General features: G+C 34.1%; 2 protein-coding genes and 1 long non-coding RNA gene across 4 annotated transcripts; 2 read left to right on the top strand and 1 right to left on the bottom strand.

The window, feature by feature from the left end:
* The first annotated feature begins 2,468 nt into the window (after positions 1 to 2,468).
* Positions 2,469 to 3,731, top strand: LOC140006483 (uncharacterized). Its single transcript, XR_011814123.1, has 2 exons — positions 2,469 to 2,611; positions 3,125 to 3,731. It is a non-coding gene; the product is annotated as an uncharacterized lncRNA (long non-coding RNA).
* Positions 3,732 to 3,799: 68 nt separating this feature from the next.
* On the bottom strand, positions 3,800 to 5,214 carry LOC140005277 (probable transmembrane ascorbate ferrireductase 4). Its single transcript, XM_072046025.1, has 3 exons — positions 5,172 to 5,214; positions 4,225 to 4,259; positions 3,800 to 4,126 (listed from the first exon to the last, which is right to left on the bottom strand). Exons 1-3 carry the CDS (start codon positions 5,212 to 5,214, stop codon positions 3,800 to 3,802), a joined length of 405 nt encoding a protein of 134 aa, XP_071902126.1.
* Positions 5,215 to 16,782: 11,568 nt separating this feature from the next.
* Positions 16,783 to 18,666, top strand: LOC113721105 (uncharacterized). 2 transcript variants are annotated; one of them, XM_072065753.1, is made up of 4 exons: positions 16,783 to 17,042; positions 17,450 to 17,505; positions 17,712 to 18,202; positions 18,312 to 18,666. In XM_072065753.1, the coding sequence occupies exons 3-4, from the start codon at positions 17,731 to 17,733 to the stop codon at positions 18,515 to 18,517; spliced, it is 678 nt and encodes a 225-aa protein (XP_071921854.1). In that variant the 5' UTR covers positions 16,783 to 17,042; positions 17,450 to 17,505; positions 17,712 to 17,730; the 3' UTR covers positions 18,518 to 18,666. The 2 variants fall into 2 exon arrangements, with proteins under 2 accessions (XP_071921854.1, XP_027101330.1); XM_027245529.2 differs by having other exon boundaries at positions 16,786 to 17,042; positions 17,450 to 18,202.
* Positions 18,667 to 21,118: the final 2,452 nt, after the last annotated feature.

Genomic DNA, 21,118 nt, shown 5'->3' on the forward strand with positions numbered 1-21,118 from the left:
TTATTTCATAGGCCAAATTTTGCAGCCCAATTCATTTCTTGTAATAGCATCACAAGTCAACACAAAAGAGCAAATGCAAGGCACAAGGTTCACCTTGCAGCTGCCATGTGGCAATGGCTCAAGCAACTACAGTAAGAAGAACTCTGTTTTTATATTATAGTTAGACTAGAGGTTGCACAACCAGGCCTCTCTAGAACATTAGTTAAATACATAGTAACAAATGTTTTAGTACATAATGAATAGAAATATAGGTTGCACAGCCAGGCCTCTCTAGAACATTAGTTAAATACATAGTAACAAATGTTTTAGTACATAATGAATAGAAATATAGAAAAAAAAATTAAGTATAAAAACAATTAAAATTTGCTGTGAAAAGAAATTTCATATATAAAGTTAACCCTAATTTATTGTGATTTGGGAAAAAAAATTTTTAACCAATATTCTATGTACGTAATGATACCAAAAAGAAAAGAAAGCAAATACATTATGAGTGTATTATCGGTTTAATAGCAGCATAGTTTTAGTTGTAATTAAATAAAGAGTAGTCATAATGTTTCTAACATTTTAATAATTAGAAAAAAATATAGAAAGCCACAAAAACCTGTCACTATCTTCAGCATCAATAAAAAAAAATACAAACTTGCATATTTTTCTTTCTTTTTTGAGAGAAAGAGTGAGTTAATCTATCTATTTAAATCATGTCTAATAGCATTACAAATAGATGAAAACATTATCTAACCAAATAGTTATAGAATACATATAGCAAGTTTAAATAAAAACATGAATTGCCATATTTGTAAATCTACATATGCAAATTCAAATCCAACAATTTGTTTGATTGCAAATATGTCTTCTTAATCAAAATAGAATTTTCTAATAATATTTTGTAGAGTGACAATCTAAGCTAAAAGCCTCAATACTAACTTCCCACCAAATGCATTCCTTTGAAAACTGCAATTGTTTTAGTTAGTCAAATCGACAAAATATTATTAACTTCTTTAGTCAAATAGTAATGATATGTCCAGTTCTATGCCTAACAATCATCTCAAACTCTAATTATATTATCTATCATTATGGGCAATAGAAAGGGATAAGAGTACAAAGTCATATAGAACCAGTTTAAGTAAAAGATTCTGAAATCTAATTTTGCACTTCTTTTATTTCCAAGCTATCATTTGCTAAAATTAAAACCATGAAAATAAACTACCTATTATGGATGCAAGCTAGTCATTCAAAATGTTGAATGAAGAGATATAAAATATTATCTTCACATTCTAAATTGCTAGCCCCAACAATTATTTTATTCGTCATCCATCTTATCTAGTTTATAAGCACTTTTCATAATTAATAAACTTTATATAAATTAAAATATAATTACCTATCCATAAATTAAGAGATTCTGGTTAATTTTTAATTTAATAGGCATCATTTTTTTCTTCCTGATGATTGTTTACCTTGGATTTCCAATTATTAGATTTTTTTCTCCTCTACTGTAGTACTATCACCCTATTATCAAATAACAATTTTAATAAATAAAAAATTAGAATTAGAATGAATCTGCATAATGGTGTTATTTATTTTATAAGGAAAAAGTAGTTACAATTCTTTCATTGTTAGCCTAAAAATTCTTCATGTAATCACCATCCGTCTTGTTGTCAGCCTTTTCCAAAAATAAAAAGATCAAAAAGTAGTTTCAGAATAAATAAAATATAAAAAACTAAAAAAAATGTTTCTTTAGATTTGGGGAAAAATATTTACAGCATCACCTACCTATTTTGGGCAGAAAGAAAGTCAGATGAAAAAGAAATAGGTGAGAAAAGAAAATGCATCAACTAATGTAGTAGAGAAAAAATAGAATAAATGATTAATTAGGATGATAGGGGAAAAAATGGAGTACAAAGCAGAAACTAAATAACAAACCTGTAGTGTACATGAGGATTTGTTTAATTATCTTTAATCAAAAAGGAGAAAGGAAATAAAGTGAACAAAAGAAAAAACAAAGCAAAATGAAGAAAAGAAAAGGAATGGGCCACATGTCAAAATGAGAGGGATTCACTTGGCAATTATTGGAGTTGCTATAGTAACTCCACTTTTTTCTTATATAATAGGTAGATATGTATATATATATATATATATATATATATATATATATATATATATATATATATATATATGGGTTAATTACATTTACCTCCCTTGAAATTTGACCAAATAAGGAATCGATCCCTAAGATTTGACCAAATAACAGTTCACCCCTTTGAGTAACCAGACATTTAACAATCACCCCCCTACTGTTAAGAGACGTTAGCCATTGTACTTGACATCAGGAAAAAGAAAACTTGGAATGACGAAATTGCCATTTATTGTATCCAGCTGTCATGAAGATTAATTATAGTTCCAAAAATACCCTTTTCATTAAAAATATATAATTTACATCTCAATCACGTTTGACTTGAGAAGAAAAACACATCCCCATTGCCTACCTTTATCTGGACAAAAAGAGAGCCCATTTTCCCCAAGTTTAACGAGCAAAAACTTCAAGAGAACAACAACAACAAAACTTGGAGAGAATCAAGCTACTTACGTAAAAATCAACTTGCCGCTACATCAGGTAAGCATGTGCTGGTTCCGAATCATAATGTAATGGTGAGTTAACATGAGTTAATATTGAAAGAGTTATTGTTTAGGGTTTGGGATTTAGGAATTTATGGAGTTGCCTCTAATTAAGACGGAATTTAAGGGTTCTTTAATTATGACATTATCATTCTTAGATTAATTTTCATTTATGTGTAATTTATTTGCTTTTGTTGGTATTTTGTTATTCCGTGGCCACATTTAGGATATCTCAAGGTTTGGGGTTTATAAAATTATAAAATTATGATTTATGGTCTGTTAATAAGATGAAATTGAAGAGTTTAATTTAAAAATAATTTGCAAAGTAAAAACAACGAGTAATAATTTTGTAGTTGTTAGCAATAAGCCTAATTGATTAGCTTTTAGTAAATCTTATGAGGGTTAATTACATTTTGCAGGAATTATATTTTTTGTTACTTTAATGCCTACTCTAATTGAGTTTGGTTGCTGTTAATGTTTTTACTTTTATAATATGACTTTTATTTTGTAGGAATGGCTTCATCAAGCAATAGCTCAAATATTGAAAATTTGAGCTTTGAGAGCATAAGATGTGGTTGTGGTCAAATAGCTTCAATTATGGTATCTCGAACACAAAAGAACCCCGGAAGGCTTTATTATAATTGTAGTGTGCATGGATGGTTGAAGTGGGTTTTGCCAAATTATGTTGTAGAGAATGAGGTGAACTATAACCCAAGATTTATGCAAGGTGCAAGATCTGAATTTACTGAAGTAAACTATAATCCATGGCTGAGGAGAAATGTAGATGGAGACGTTGGTGCAGCAAGTCATATGATCCAAAGAAATGATGCAAATACGGTGCTCTGTTCTATTTGGAGCTGGCTTGGGCATATTAAGATATTGGTAGCAATAAATCTTGTCTTGTTGGCTGCATACTTGTTTGCCCAACTTATAAACATGTTAAGAAGTTGAAAAAAGTGGCACTGGCTTTCTAGATTTTCACGGCTCATATGTGTTAGCTGATGGAAATGTCTTTTGTGTCTGGTTTAAAATGCTACAAAGATTTGTTGTAAATGTTCTTGGATGAAATGGAACCTCTAGTGTTATTTCAGTGGTATAACGTTTGGTTGTTTCGAGTTGTTTATAGTCTACTTCATTTCATGCAAACAATTAAAATAATTATTCATAACAAAGACTTGGATAATTGTTACTGAGAAGACAAGCATTTGTTGTTTGTGTACATCATCTTAAAGTGTGGAGCTTCATGCTTTGGTAAAACTGCTGCTAATATTACAATACCACTTAGAAGGGCCAATCCAAGTCCTAAACCGTTCACAACCATAGACTCGGTGCAACGTCTCAATACATCTCCTCTGGTTTGCAAGAATGTCAATTTTTCCAGAAGCCCTGTCTCAGCTGTTACCACTGCCAAAGCATATGTGTAGTGGCCAAGAAAGACATGCCATGGCAAGACTCTCACCCTTGTGGTTCGCACCTCTCCTTTATGCCAGAAGTTCAGAAAGCCCAGCAACCACTGCAAACGAGACCAGGACGTCTATAACAAGCAAAGTTACCCCAATAGTCTTTTTACCACTCCTACTGGAGCCATAGTTACCCCAGTAGGCTTTTTACCCTAGTAGTCTTTTTAGCAGCATTTGCTTCCCAACCTGAAAACCAAAATACAATTTAGGGAGAACGGTACATATTAATGACTTGTAGGATAGCTACTTAGATACTCTTGTTCCCACTAAATCAAGGACAAAACAAGCACACATCCTCTAAAGAAAACAACTACATAGCTGGAATCAGTTTCCTCATGTCTTGCAGTGATATGCAGCAGGACTAGATTCTTTCTAAATCAGTGCCTATTGCTCCAAGAAAAGGTATATCTAAGCAGTAGCAAGCGCCACTAATCAACATAATCAACATAATCAAGCACTATATTGAGAGCACAGTAGACCACATCTGAAATATAGAAGACTAAAAGCCTCAGATGACTTGAATGTCTATCACCAAAGGTACAAGAAGAGTAAATTTCAATCCCGGAAATTCTTAAAGAAAAAGTGACAAAAAAAGTGACAAAAAACATTTTCGGATACAGAAATACATTCTTCCCAGTCTCGTCTTTCAGTTCCAAACTCAAACTTCAATAATCAAATGATACAGATTAAACCACAATTCTTCACAATTCTTCAATAATCAGATTGGCACCAGCTTAACAAATTCGCAATTCTTTCTCATTTTCGGATTAAACCATATTGCATGTTGTTCTTGACAACCATTCAGCCTATCCACTATCTAATGAAACAGATTAATAATATCCCATATAAAGAAAAGAAAACACCCAAATAACAACTTGAGCTCAGTTAATCACAATTTCCAAAAATAAAAAAATTAAAACATAAATTATTAGAATTTCAGATAGGAAACCAAAAATGAATGAAAAGATAAAAGGAAAGAGAACCCACCATGGCTTTGATCTTGGAATAGAAAGATCCAATAAACTTGCAGGTTTTTCCTTCTCCTTGAATCCAACACCCGACCCGAGTGGATGACCCGCATCATACTCAAAAATTCACCCGCACCAGTCGACGTTGGTTCCATCCGTGACGCCGGCGGCATTGAAGACTTGTCCGGAACGTCTCAACTTTGTGCGACTCGCACCCGTCGACGTTGGGACAACCCGTGACGCCGGCGGCATTGAAGACGTGGGTCGGGTTAACACTAGCAATATCTGATCAGAAACTTGAGGGGCTTTAGGGACTTGAAGGGCTTGAGGGGCTTGAAGACATGAGTCGGGTTATCTTGAGGGGCTTGGTTTGGATGCTGTAGATCAGAAAATTGAGGGGGTTGGAATAAAAATCTAAGCTGAGAATTTAGGCTGAGAAGGAGGACGGAATCCAAATGAGACTGTGGTATATACACAGACAGCAAGTACCACTTGCCTTTATAAAGTGACGTTTATGTTTTATTTTCTTCTTTATGTTATCATAAGCTAATAACAAGCCCCACAAGACCGTACTCCATTTCAGCAAAATAACCTGAGTCTCTTCCGCATAACCCTGGCTGCTGCCACTCAACTCACTCTGGCTTTCTCCTAAAATATTTCTCCTATTTCAATGGTAACCCAAATTGTATCTAATCCGGCTGGAAAATCATGCAATATGTGACCACTCAGCTGCACTCAACAGTTTGCATAAAATCTAAAATATCTCATACCAAGCACTTGAAAAGAGCTAGTGAAAACAAACAGAGAAACAAGCAAAACTTAGTTCCACTGTGCTATGAATCATCAAAAGAACAAAAAGACCATACACTGGTCACAGAGTTTTATCAGTATCAGCACCACATATGTGCTATGAACCGTCAACAGAACAACCAGACCATAACATGGCCATAAAGTCTAATAAGTACAAGCACAATAGACTGAGAATCCTAATTATCTTCATTTGCAACCATGTCAACAAAAAGCATATGTAAACAAAGCCTGAAGGCTAGAACATTGCATATTTAGATTGAGAATTTTTTTCAGAAGTTGCTGGCAATGTTGTTGTAGGCCCTGGTTGTGCTGAAGTAGGAATAGATCCTGATATTGACCCTCCATTGTTGTTGCCAGCAACTGATCTTCTTCCAATGATCATAGCAGCAAGATTTTTGCCCAGTAGATTTGAAGCTCTTGAACTCCCAAACATTTCTTCAGGTGTTTGAGATAAAGCAACATGTCTAGTATTGCTTTCTCCCTACAATTTCATGCATGTTTATAGTTAGCAAAATCTACAAATATGAGAATTTGAGTACATGACATTAGAAGTCACCTGAGAGACTTCAATGGGAGGTTGTGTACTTCCAGCAGGTAGAGTAACTGATTCTTGTGTGGGACAATAAGTAGATGTTGGTCTGCTAGTTCCAGTAGATACACGAGGTTCCATTCCACTGGTCTGACCAAGTAACTTCAGTAAGAATGAAAACAAGGTTAGAAAATGCTTAAGATTATAGTCCATGGTACGTAAGAATGTAAGAGTTTGAATAGTGCACTCCACCTTTCTTCTCTTGAAATTGCCTTTTCTATCCCTCTTTAATTTGGACCACCTTCACAAGCTCTTTTATTGTGTCCAAATTGTTGACACAAACTACACTTCAGCGTGGATGATCTTTTTCCTTGGCCTACAGCTGGTGCTTCTCCTTGCTCCCTTCTCCGGGCCTTTCTTGGCCTGCCAGCTTTTCTTCTAAGTACTGGTGGTAGTACTTTTGAAGGATTCACTTCAATAGGTGGCCAAAACTTTACATCTGGGATTGGATGAATGACTTCATTGTATGCTCTGATGTAAAATTCTTTTGTCTTGCTAAAATCACAATAACTTTCCAAATCTGCTCTCTTGTTAATAAGAACAGCTGTTGCATGCTTGCATGGTATTCCAGACAAGTTCCATACCTTGCAATCACATGTTCTCTCATTGATGTTCACAATATAAGAAACATTACAATCCTTCACTTGGAATTCGTTACCACTTGCAAGCAGTATAGTGCACTTTCTACATTCATTAGCAAGTACATTAAGTCTGTTTTTCACATTTGAAACCACATTATTCTTATAAAGACAGCCTTTTTCAAATCTTTTTAGCAGCCTACTCATCAACTTAGATCGAATATTGTCCAGCAATGTTAACACATTCTTACCCCTTAGATCTCCTATCCAATGATTGAAAGATTCAGCAATGTTGTTTGTGATGTGATCATTCTTCAAATCTGTGGGGAAAGCATGCCTAGACCACAGGTGATAAGGAATTTTCTCCAGCCACTCGTGGGCTGCAAGTTTTAAATCCTTAATTTTGGCCATAGCCTCCTTAAAGTTTACTTCAGTGTAAGCCCTGGAAGCTTGCCAAAATAATTGCCTAAGCATAACTCCTGGAAAACGGCCTCTAAAATTGCTATATATATGCCTGCAACACTTTCTGTTCACTGCCCATGGTACCTTAGAGTTAATGGCTTCAATCAGTCCCTACAAACGTCAAAAAATACATGTGTTAAAATCCCAAAATCAGTGATTGATTAATTGAATGAGTTGTTAAGATCTTACCTTTTGCCTATCAGTCATGAAAGTCCAAGGCCTATCCCTTGGAAAGTCATCAAGCATTGCAGCTAACCATTCAAAGAAAAACATCCAGCTTTCTTTATTCTCACTCTCAACAATGGCATAAGCAATAGGATACAATCCATTATTTCCATCTAGACCAATTGCAGAAAGTAAAACCCCTCCATACGGCCCTTTCAAGTGACATCCATCAAATCCTATGAAAGGAAGGCAGCCACCAAAAAATCCTTTCTTTAGTGCATCTAACCCCACAAACATTCTTTTAACTGAAGGAACAGCCGATCCCAAAGTCATTTCAAATTGAATCTTAGCTATACTACCAGGATTTGTATTCATAATCATGACACAATACTTTGGCAGCAAGCTATAGCTATCACCATGGCTACCATCAATAATGTCCTGTGCCTTTTGCTTTGCTCTATAAAGCTGCATATCAGTAGGAAAAACACCATACTTAGCCAATTCATGCCTTAATAGCTCAGGTTTAACAGTGGAATCTGCCCTCAATAGGTCAATTATTTTTCTTGCAATCCACTTGGCAGAAGCAACAATTTTTTCACTCATGACACAAGTATGATCAGGTGTGCATGTTTTTACCATATATGTCATCTTATCAGGTGCTGGAGAAGCATGTACTCTCCAATCACAACCTTGATTGCCACAATGCGCCGTAACTCTAGACTTTTCATTTTTATCAAAAATTAGAGGAAAACCCCACTGAATTTTATATTCATATAGCACCCTTCTAAAAGTATCAACATTTGCAAATATCATTCCCTTTAAGAGCCTAAATTTCTCTCCCTCAGGCATGGAAAACTCAGCAATATTTAGGCATGCACCCATTAAATCATCCTCCAAGTCACTGTCGGACTCATTTTCAGTTTCAACTTCATCATTGGACTCATAATCAGACAAGTCTCCACCAGAATCTAACTCATTTTCCAATCCCTCTTGTACAAATGTACTAAATAGTTCATCATCTAAGTCAACACTCATCTCATCATTGTCACTATAAACATATAGCTCATCATCAGTTTCCACTTCATCCTGGATCCCTGCATCAACACCATTCAAAACATTTTCGAATTCCTTTCTTTTACCCAACCTTTTGCTAGTTATAGTATTTTGTCTAGCATTTCCTTCTGCCCAACCTTTTGAATTCTTCTTACTAGCCCTTTTGGTATTGCTACTCTCTGCCCCATGGAAGTTAACACCCACCACTTCAAAGTTCATAGCAATATCAACATTGTTACCATCTATTCCCGTGTTGTTTTCATTATCATTATTAACATTGGCACTAATATTATTAAAATTCAGCCCCATAATATTTCCATTTCCATCAATATTGTTCCCATTACCAGCATTTTCATTCAAGTTCTCTTGAACATCATCACAAACCTGCAACATAAACATTGATACGTCCATTCCTCCTATGTAAACCAAACATTTCCAGCACATCCGAATCAGTTTCAATGTTTATTGTTTCCACAGTACCAGGGATATCACAACATAAAGCAATCATGATATTTTGTCGACAAGAAATACGATTCAAAACATTCTCACAAACATCAGATAACAAGTCAATGTAAGAATAGCGATCGGGATCAATATTCCTTAGTTCAAACTTCATGCTTTCACAATGAAGAGTAATGTCGTAGACACTTGCAAGTCCAGCCTAAAACCACGAAAACCACAAAGTTTATCATGCGCTTCATTAACAAATAGCATTAATATGATGAGAAAAAACTGATTTGCATGCAACTAAGTTTGAAGATACGAATCAACGTGGAATCTGACATAACAGGAAATAAATAAAGATTTCCTATTAAACTCTAAATTGTAAAACTATTTTGATAAACGACTAATACAACCTTATTGTGGTTCAAACAACTAAAAATTACATATGTATGTTGCCAATGTAGAAAAAAGTGATATATTAAAAAATTTCACAAAAACTCCAGATTTACATTATTAAATCTGGATTTCTTGTTATTTATGACTACGTTCACCACCCATATAACTATTATACATGCAGTAGCAACCAAAAATGCTGGCAATGTTGTATTGATGCATCACAATCAAAAACCCCTAAATTTGAAGCATATTTGTGTCCTAGAAATCAAACTAAGAAGGATCTAATGTATATAAATATTAGATCCGTGCATGCAGAACTCATTTTTTTGGTTCAAATAGTATATAATACCCATGCAAGAAATGATCAGTTAAAGATAGTACCATGCTTAGGCCTCCAATAGCTTTCCGAACCTACAACCTTTGTTGTGAAAAATTTCTCCAGCCACAATATGTTGATATGTAGACAACGCACTGTAGTTTTTGGGTTTTATCTTAGTGATTTAAGGATTAAGCAACGATAGAAACATAGGGTTTCATGGAAAGAGAGTTCAAGAAAAGTGAGAGTGTAGTATGATAATCTGATGTTGGGATTGTAAGGGTTGAAGTGATAAAGTCGCTATCTGTCTTGTTTCCCGCCTAAAGGGTAAAATTGTAAGTACATATTTCTATTTTTATGTCTTAAAAGTTTGATGAAAATTAATAAGGGTTATTCAGACTTTTGGCTATTTCCGTTACTTATAAGTGACAGAAGTTAGTGTGAGGGAGGAATCTGTTATTTGGTCAAACCTCAGGGGAGGTAAATGTAATTAACCCTATATATATAGAAACAAAATTGAATAGTATCTCTCCTTAAAGTTTTTATGGTCTATTTTATTGGTGTGTACTGCGCATATTAGATTTTCTTGATGTATCTTAATTGTTGTATCTTTATATTCACTTAACATTAGTTTTCTGTGTCATTTTTCACCTTTAAAAATGATATTTAAGGCATGTTTTGTGATTGGATAGGAGTAAAAGCGATGAAAGGAAAATGATGGAAAAAGAGCTAAAAATTGGAAGAAAAGTTCTAAGTTCTGAGAATCATAAAGGAATATATGTCAGATGTTGAGTTTTGGCCGTAATATGTTCTTGTCTTTTAGCAAAATTTTCATTAATTAACATTTTCTTAATGATCAAAAACTGTCTCATGATTAAAAGTCCTAGTATTTGAATGATGTAGAAAATGACCAAATCTTCATGTTCCCTCTTCTCCCTTTGCTTTGGCTGACGTGAACCAAGCATTGAAGTAGAAAGTCGCAAGAAGAAGCCAGAGCAGCTACAGCCCACAGGACACTGTTCAATTCCATGACAATGTATTTTTTTTTTTTTTTTGTTTCTTTAGTTGCGGCCATTAATTGACATCTTGGGCTAGTAAGGTTAAGTATGTTGCGAAGTGAATAATGCTCTAAGGCTAAGAATAAACCCAGAGAGTTTATATAGGCCCAAATATTATTCAATTATTAACTAATTTATTTTGGGCCTTATCCTAAAGGAGTCACTTTGAACTTTTAAGCCCAATCTGTCTTTCCTCATCAATGGTTTTCTATTAGACCTTAATTACGGGACCACACTTGTTTCCCATAACTGAGCCCAGCTTCACACATCTCATACCAAATAATTTATAAATTAATTTTGTCAAAGCCCAAGGTAAATGTTAGCTCCAAATTTGTTGCAAAAGCTCATTTTGAAATGCTTAATCGATTTTTAAGAACCCATATATCAATGTGACCCATCTTATAAGTCAAGCCCAAACTTTCTCTTAAAGGCCCAAGTCAGATAGAAAAAGGTTTTGTTTAAAATTATTCTTTTGAATTAAATGGCGAAAATGGTCATTAAACTATTAAACTGTCTGATCACCAAAAAATTTTTTTTTGGTAAAAAAGGTTACTCAACTCCTTAAAATGACATTTTCACTCAATTTAGCCAGTAAAGCAATCGGAATAAGCACATGTGACTTACTATTGTAGGTTTTCAAGGATATAAATGTCATAAATTGATTGACACAAAATTTTCCCAAAAACCAAACTTTAGCTTTAGGAGCTAATCCGTATTTTGGTCAAACTTCAAATGAGGTGAATGTAATTAACCCAATAAAAAAAACCCCACAAACACCACCGCCTTCTGCCTCTTTCTCCTGGTTCGTGATTCACTGATGATTATTAGAAGGATTTTTCAAGAACAAAAGAATCAGAGGACCTCCTCTTGTTTCATGATTCACTAGTCAAAAAATTCCTACAAGAACCATCACCAGCATCATTTTCAACCCTCATCCGAGCTAGAAATTTCAACTTCCTTTTGCATTTCCTTCAATTTCGGTTCCAAAAAAAAATCATCCATGGCTGTGATCAGGAATCATCATTATCTTCCACCTTGAGTCTCCTTTAATTCATCTGAAGAAATTTATCATCCACCCATTGAGGATGGCCATCCCGGCTCGGCCATACCGAGCTCAACCCTTCATTATTTGGGACGGGTCGCTACCAGTTTTGATCACCTCAACTAGACATCGCATCGCATAGGTTCTGGGATTAGGTTTATTATTCAGCAAAAGTCTAATGTCGACTGTTGAAAAAAAAAACTAGACATCGCATAAGGATAATCGAGGTGACTCCCACATCTACTTGTACCTCGGATTGGTGCTGTGTTTGACACGACATCCAAGGTCTAATTGGAGAATCTGACACTTGCATTTGACACGACATCCAAGGTCTAATTGGAGAGTCTGACACTTGCATGGCGGACAAGACATTTGATGGGACCTGTCTACTGCTCCGTTCTGTCAAATCAAATTGGACACGTTCAGTCCTTGCCAGGTCCTAGTGAGTTGGAGCCCATTATCCCTTCCTCCAATTTGTCCCCTATAAATACCACTCCTCCTCATTCAGAAGGAGGAGGGAGAAATACAGTAAGAACTCTACTATTTTTATTCATATTATTCATTTCCCAGAAAACTAACTTAATCATCGAAGGTATTCCGGGGAAAAAAAGCCCCGTCTAGTGTGTGTATCAGGAAAAATACATCACAAAGTCACTTCGCTCAAGGAGAGAACGTATTAGGTCAGCTCGGCTTTACCGTCCAAAATAACCTTTTCAACCATTAAAACCGAAAGAAAAATAGAAGAAAGAACAGAAAAGGAGAAAAGGAAAAAAAAAAAAAAATGAAGACCAAGGGAAAAACGGCGGGGAGTCAATCTGTCATAGCTTATTTCTTCATCAGAAAATGCGTGGCTGAATTTCGTCCCTAAACTTTTTTGCTAATGTCAATTTCATCCGTGAATGTTTTTTTTTTTTACCTGGAATTAGTCTTTGAACTAAAATTTTCCTGCCAATTAAGGACGTTTATGGCGGTGCCACCTCAAACATCTTTTTCTTTAGTAAGACGAACAATCTCTCGGGGCATTTTACGAAGTTTCAAAGAAAAGTAGTCTTTGCCCATCTACAGCACTCACAAGCATCTACTGAAGTATTTTCTAGAATAGCAGGTTGTACGCCTTCAATGGCGAGCCATTGACAAACTACGGATCAATCCAAGGGTGCTTTGGTAAATGAGCTTCAATTACATCTTTAAAATCCACGTCTTTGTCATCAACATAAAACAAGTCCCTATGTCCCAAGTGCTCTTCTAAACCGCAGAGGATCCCCGGAGGCAAAGCCATAAATTGGCTCAATATTTCATAATCTGAGTACACTATCAATATCTTCCGCTGTCAATTTCTCTGCTAATGGCGCATGCAATTGATAGCTTCGTGCATGATTTCGTACAAGCAATATTCGACATCAGGAGCAAGAGCGAGGGCAGCAATGATGGAGCCAAAGGGAGCTGAGGGGCCATTACCCCTAAGTTTTGAAAATTTTAATTTATAGTATGATAGTATATATATATATATATATATGAATTAGTCACTTTTGAATTAATTTTTTTTTCAAAAAAGATTATTTATTTTTGTTGTGCCAATTATTTCAATTTCAAAAAATTAAACATATAATATGATGATCCATAGGAAATTGACCCAATTTGATATATTATAATAAAAGACCCAATTCATGCTAAAATAAAAATAATTACTTTATTGGCTCATATACAAATGTACAACTTAGTCCAATTGATTAAACTTGCTCTCCCTTTTCTTGTATCAGTTGTAACTACAGAACGGATATTTTCAATTATGAAAATAATGGAGACAAAACTCTGAAACAAGATGGAAGATAATTTTTTAAACTATTGCATACCTGTGTACATAGAAAAGGAAGTTGTTAAAAAATTTAGCACTAATTCAATCATAGATGATTTTAGTTCTGTGAAAGTTACTTTTAAGAAAAAAGGTTGAAAGTTCAAGATTTGTTAACATAACTTATATATATATATATATATATATATACACACACACACACACACACATTGAAAATAGTCATATATTGAAAACATTTTTATACAACATTTTTAATTGAAAATAGGTATATTTATATTGCATAGTTATATATATATATATATTTTGCATAGGTGATATGTTGGAGTATCTTCTCATAACGTGCAACTTGGGTGGTTTGTGATGTTATAAAATATTTAATCAAAGGTTATTTTTTGTCTTAAATTTTGTTATGACTATGCTACATATTTATTAAATAGACATACATTTATAATTAAAACTAATATTTGATACTTATAGGTGTTATATATTTACATAGATGAAAATTATTTTGAACATAACATATTAAGATAATTTTTTTAAAAAAATTTTGCCCCCCCTGAGAAAAAAGTCCTAGCTCCAGCATCTGGGAACAATTAGTTTATCCCAATACTCATCTTTTCCTTTTGTTTCCTAATTATTAGAATTTTCGATATCAAAGAATATATGAAATCTAATCGCATTGAACAATTTACAGGGAGTACTTTTGAGAAAGAGTCTAGTACTATCTTCAACAGATCTCCTGGAAATGCTAGAGGTGCTTAATGGACACAAAAACATGAAAACAATGGGTTTGGAAGCAAAAATCAAGAACTCAGGCATAGCCTCCAGTGTTGTTGCGAAGCTAATAGATTTGGAAGCAATACCGGATTCTATTTCCTTCGCTGAAAGTAAAAAGAGTACTAGTCGAGGAATCAATTAGCTTTGCTAGTCTCCAGACTTCAGTGATCAATGGCGGGCGATGATGACGTTGGTCCAACACAAGTGTAAGCTGAATTTTCTAAAATGCCACTGAGTGGTTATTGTTTGGCTGAAAAAAAAAAGTTTGGTGTGGTGCCAACCTAGAGGTCCTTAATTGGCAGGAAGATTTTAGTTTAGGGATTAATGCTAGGTTAAAAAGCATTCAAGGATGAAATTGGTATTAGTGAAAAAGTTAGGTAAGAAATTGACGATCTTTCCTAATGATTAATTCAAACTTTTAGTAGCCTAGTGACCAGAGTTTATATTCGTTTTTTCCTTTCGTCCCCACTGTCTTACTTTTCGTTAGTGTTCATTTTACATAGAACTATGGGGGTTATTAGTATTTTACTTAATTTTTTTTTGTTGATGTAAGCTTCCTAATATTTTCTCTATGAAAAATTACAAATCATCTAACTTAATTTTGTACATTTGCCACCTAATATTTTCTTATCTAACAACCTTTTATCCTGAAGTCCACTTGACTTGTTTGAGACATCTAACGTTTGTTCCTAGTATTCAAAAAATTATAAGCTACAGAATACAAATGTAGAATTTAACTTTTTCTTTAGAGAATTTCATTTTGACTAGAAGTGAAGAAGAGTGAAAAGCGTTTAACTCATTTTTGATACTTTAATGGTATTCAGATACATTGTTTAATGAATTAATGTGTGTTTACAGTTTAAAATACGTACCCTTCATGAATAGGCACTTGTTAACAAACTTACCTTTACTAGTAGGCACATCTTTTAGGGTTAATTTCACTTTGTCCCCCCAAACTTTGAATGATTACCCACTTTAGTGCCTAAACTTCAAAATATGACACTTAAGTCCCTAAAACTTATAAATTTGGACACTTAAGTCCCTAAACTTATAAAATGGGACACTTAAATCCCTAAAATCTTATAAAATGTGATACTTCAACCACCACGGCATTCAGGATTCTGTTCACAATTTTTCTTAATTGGGAGGTATTTATAAGTTTAGGGACTTAAGTGTCCCATTTTGAAGTTTAGGGACAAAAGTGGGTAATCATCCAAAGTTTGGGGGGACAAAGTAGAATTAACCCCATCTTTTAATATTCAACAAACAATGATCGTTAATGCAAGTAAAAATGACTATATTAAAATTAATAAAAATTCATTTCGGGTTTGACAGCCCATGTTTCCCCAACTGCGTTTAGCAACTAAGAAAGGCTTCCTCTCGTGTATCATACTAGATTTTTTTTCCCGATGTTTGGTAAAATTTCTTGTTATATGACAACTCGTGAACCGACATATTGTAAATGTTTGTATATTTCTAGAAGATACAAACAATAATATGAACAGTGCAACAACTTAATATGCCAAATTTACAAGACCAAATCTACCTAAAAGTGTTGACGCTTAATGTAATCATCTACTCTTTCCATATCTTTTCATGGTGACATTTTCTTTTTGGTATGTCCACAAAAAAAATTTTGTTGAACAATCTTAAAGTATTATGAGTTTTGTAAATAAATGAATGCTATCCTTGGTATGCTTGTCATAATTCCCATGCATAAATGAAATAAATACATTTAACTTACAGGCTTAAGCAGCCAAAAGTATTGAATTGGATAGATATTCAGTTTTGTATATTAATTATATTATATAGGCTTAAGTACATATGACACCTGTAATTAGAGATTGGTTTCAGTTCACGCCTTTGACCATGAAATAGATAAAATAACCCTTGAACTGCAATTTCTGTTTGTCTTTTTAACTGACTTAAATTGTCTGACCCCAAATTTTATTCTTAAAATTTGAGAACAAATTTGCCCTTATAATTGAAGGGAGCCAACGGGCCCATTTTAAGTAGTTGCTAGTGCTTAATTATATATCATATCATATCATATCATATCATATCATAACTATATGTAAAGCGCCAATGCCTGTTGTGAACAGTACTTTTTGGGCAGGTTTAATTGTAAATATGAGATTTGTGAAGGGTAAAGACTTTGTTCGGTTTCTTTGTTAATTTTGTTTATTAGAGGGGTGATTTGGAAACTTGGCTTTTTTGAATTCCCTGATACATGATTTGAAGCAGTGGCTTTTTTTGAAGGGGTTAGTCAACATTAATTTTACCCTGGGAAGCGGTGGCTTTTTTTTTAAGCGGTTAGTGGACATTAATTTTACCCTCGGGAAAACATTTGGCCAGGTGTCCTTTGCTTGTTTTACATTGCAAGAGATAATGGGTTGCTTTTGCCTTTGTAATTACAAGTCCCTCTCATTCATTGTTCCGAACAACAACGGCTAGGCTTTGACTTGCAAGTTCCTCTGGTTCTTTGTTCCCAACAACGGGTAAGCTTTGATGCTTCTCCGATTTTGGCTTTGTTCAATCCTTTGGTTAGTCGCGATTGTTATTCTTTCTTGCTTACAATTCACTGGTATTTATCTGCATGTTAAGAATTGAAGTTTATTAGTTTTTCTTCTTTCCGACGAGTGTCAGCTCAAGTTTTATTTCACCTGTGATTTAGTTGTTCCAGAGGTCTTGCGTTTTGGAGGCAGCTAGGTAGTTGCTTAATATGAGACCCATTATCATTGTTTTTTTTTTTATTGATTTGGTAATGTATTTATCTTCATACTTTGTAGTTCGTTGCTTACTTTTTATGCATATCACGTATTTGTTTGATTGACAATTGTTAATTCGTGTATGATATATTATCCTATACTATGCATAGCTGAAATTAGTGCATGTTTAATTGCAGGTATTTGTTTGGAGTCCTGTAAACGTTTTTCCTTGCTCTGCATCTTCTAATATCATGTAAGTTTCTTTCCATCTGTCTGCGTTCTCTTTACCTGTATACAATTCTTTTCTTTTTGGTTTTGCATGAAAGTTAATCTTGTTTGCTTCTTATTCATTCAACTACATTGTGCTGTATTTTACTTGCATAAAATCTGTTGATTTTTCTCCCCTGTTTTATTGGCATGAAAATTATTTTTCTTTTGTCCTCGTTACTTGAACTATAGTATATAAGTATCACTGAAAATGGGTCGAAGGAGAAAATATGCTACGCTTGAGGAACTTTACAGTGAAAAAAATCGTCGTCGTTGTGAACGATATGCTGCAACTAAGAAACAAAAGGCGAATGGTCCATTTAATACAACTTGCACTATTGCTGTTAAAGCATTGCGAATGATGGATAATTTAGCCGAGACGAGTACTTCCTCTATGAAGCGTATGTGTATCGATAAACATAATGATGGCACCTCTTTTACGAATATGAGTACAGTCGAGACGAGTGCTTCCTCTATGAAGCGTATGCGTGTCGATAAACATAATGATGGCACTTCTTTTACGAATATGAGCACAGATGATACAATTGAGAATCCATTGTCCTCTTCACCTCTTATGAATAAATATGGTTCTCTTGGTTCTCCAACTATTCAAAGCGATGAAGCGTTGACTCCTGTTAATATCCATGGAAAAAGCATTGCTAATGTTAACAGCATTCCAATAGGTAATTCTCCTATTCCAATTCAAAACTTAGCTTTGTTTTATCATTGTAAAATTATCTTTTGATTATATAATATATACTTATATAATTACTAATGTAAAATTATGTACAGTGCCAAAGGACAATACAAGTGATTGTAATACATTATCGACTAAAAAGGCTGCTCCATCGCCTAAGACTTCCAGTTCAATCAATAGTTCTTCATCTAAGAATAATGATGTGAAGTCTCATTCGATGGTCAACAACGAAGAAAGTACGCGACACCTGAGGACGCTCAAAGGGAACGAAATCGTCGTCGTCGTGAACGTTATGCTATAGCGAAGAAAACAAAGCAAAAATCCTCAGTTGATAATATTTTTACTTTTCCTTTGATCACACCTGAACTACAAAAAGACATTAGAACTAATGCAAAATTTGAAACAACAATCACATGCCTTTCAATGATGAATCAGTATCTCATGTCCGCAGTTGTTTCCAAGGTACACTTACTTTTTTCTCTCCTGAACTAGCAATTATCTGTTTGGTTATTTACATGTCATTTTATAATATCCAGTGCATCTTCTTGTATAATTTCTTGCATATCTAATTTCAAGTAAAAGGAAATTTATTTACTCAAATCTTTGTGTGAAGTATTGTTTATATTTTCTTTGCCATTACAATCGCTTGTAACTTTGTAGTTTCATTTGTTAATAATTGAAAACTTAGCATGCACTGTGATCAATCATTAAGTAAAGATTATCATGGAATTTATACATTTAGAGTTCAAGGGCAAATGTACCATTATATCAATCCATTGGTACCACCAGAAGGCCAGAAAGCAAAAAACTTACAATTATACTTTTTTGTCACTGATCATGAGACAGTCAATCGATTATCTATCTCAAGCAGATTTCGACAAAGCTTGATTACGAAGATCGAAGAGATCTTGAAATTGAATCCATACTTTGCATTTTTCCGTGGTTTACAAAATCTTCCCAATATAGATGATTATCTATCTCAAGCAGATTTCGACAAAGCTTGATTACGAAGATCGAAGAGATCTTGAAATTGAATCCATACTTTGCATTTTTCCGTGGTTTACAAAATCTTCCCAATATAGATGATTATAAGAATGTTCTTAACTCAAATCCAGATTTGGATCAACGAGTGTTCAATTGACCTACAACATCTCAAGTCGGAGTTGTATGGACAGAATCTGAAATTTCTGATTAGATTACCTTGCATCATATCCAAGTATATGGAAAAAATGGTGAAACACAAATTATCAAGCATTATTATGCTTGTTATGATTCACTCCAATATCCATTAATCTTCGCCAATGGTGAACCTGGATGGCATCCTTCTATTGAACGAGTACATATTGATCGAATGAATCCTCATCAACCAACAACTTGTGCTGGAGAACATTTATTGGACCCCTATCAATATACAAGTCCTGATCAGTTATTTGAAGCTGAAAAACAAGGTAACTCAGTATTATTTATTATATATATATTTTAAATGTATAATGAATTATTTTATCTAGACATAAATTTATATTCTTTATCCTGAACATCTCACTTGAAAAATGCAGGTACTAATTCGAATAACCACAAAAGAACCACTGTTTCTTGTAGAGAGTATTATTGTTATAAACTTCAAATACAACCAAGTGATAAGTCAATGTTAGTTCATATCGGCCGATTATTACAACAATTTGTGGTCAACATGTACATAAAGATTGAATCATCTAGACTTGCTTTTCATAGAAATGAGGAGTATCAACACAAATTTCGGACAGAATTATATCAAGGGTTACTTGATAGTCTTTCTTGAGGTGAGGCATCTTCATCAAATGTTGGAAAAAGAATCATCCTTCCAGCTTCATTTATTGGCGGTCCTCGAGACATGCGCCGTCGATATATGGATGCAATGACATTGGTTCAAAGGTATGGAAACCAGATATTTTTCTCACTATGACATGTAATCAAAATTGGCCAGAAATTAGAAATGAGTTGGGGTCGACTGATACGATTGATAATAGACCTAATTTAGTTTCAAGAATTTTTCGAGCCAAACTTGAGTTATTGAAACACGAAGTCATCAAGAAACAAATCTTTGGTAAAGTTGCTGCATACACTTATGTTATCGAGTTTCAAAAAAGGGGATTACCACATGCACACTTTCTCATCATTTTGAAACAAGGATCAAAGTATATTCTCCCGATGCTTATGATCGGATCGTATTTGCTGAGTTACCTGATCCTTAACAATAAAAGCATTTATACAGTTTAGTTGTCAAGCATATGCTTCATGGTCCATGTGGTATAATGAATCCTCAATGTCCTTGTATGCGAGAACACATTGGCTGTAAAGATCGATATCCAAAGGATTTCACTGAATTGACAATTCATGGACAAAATTCTTATCCTATCTATCGTCGAAATAATAATGGTAGAAAAGTGTTCATCAGAGGTCATCAACTGGACAACCGATGGGTGGTACCTTATAATCCATATCTTTTGGCCAAATTTAATTGTCATATCAATATGGAAATTTGCTCAATGATTCAGGCAGTTAAATATATATACAAAGGACACGATAAGATTATGTATCAGTTGAGTTCAATAGAAAGAAGCCAAATTATTGATGAAATTAGCAATTATCAAGCAGCACGATGGGTTTCACCACCGGAAGCTATGTGGAGAATTTTTGTCTTCGATCTGAATAAGTTATTCCTTTGGTCATGAAACTTCAGGTACATTTAGAAAACTTTCAACCTATATCATTTCCTGAAAACCAATCCCTGAACAGTGTAGTAAACAATCCAACTATAGGCCAAATAATGCTTACTCACTTCTTTGAGATGAACAGAACAGATAATCTTGTAAAAAAACTCGGTTGCCTTTATGTTGAATTCCCCCAATATTTTGTATGGTCT

This window comes from Coffea arabica, chromosome 1c, assembly GCF_036785885.1.
Source record: "Coffea arabica cultivar ET-39 chromosome 1c, Coffea Arabica ET-39 HiFi, whole genome shotgun sequence".
In the NCBI taxonomy this organism is placed as follows: Eukaryota; Viridiplantae; Streptophyta; class Magnoliopsida; order Gentianales; family Rubiaceae; genus Coffea; species Coffea arabica.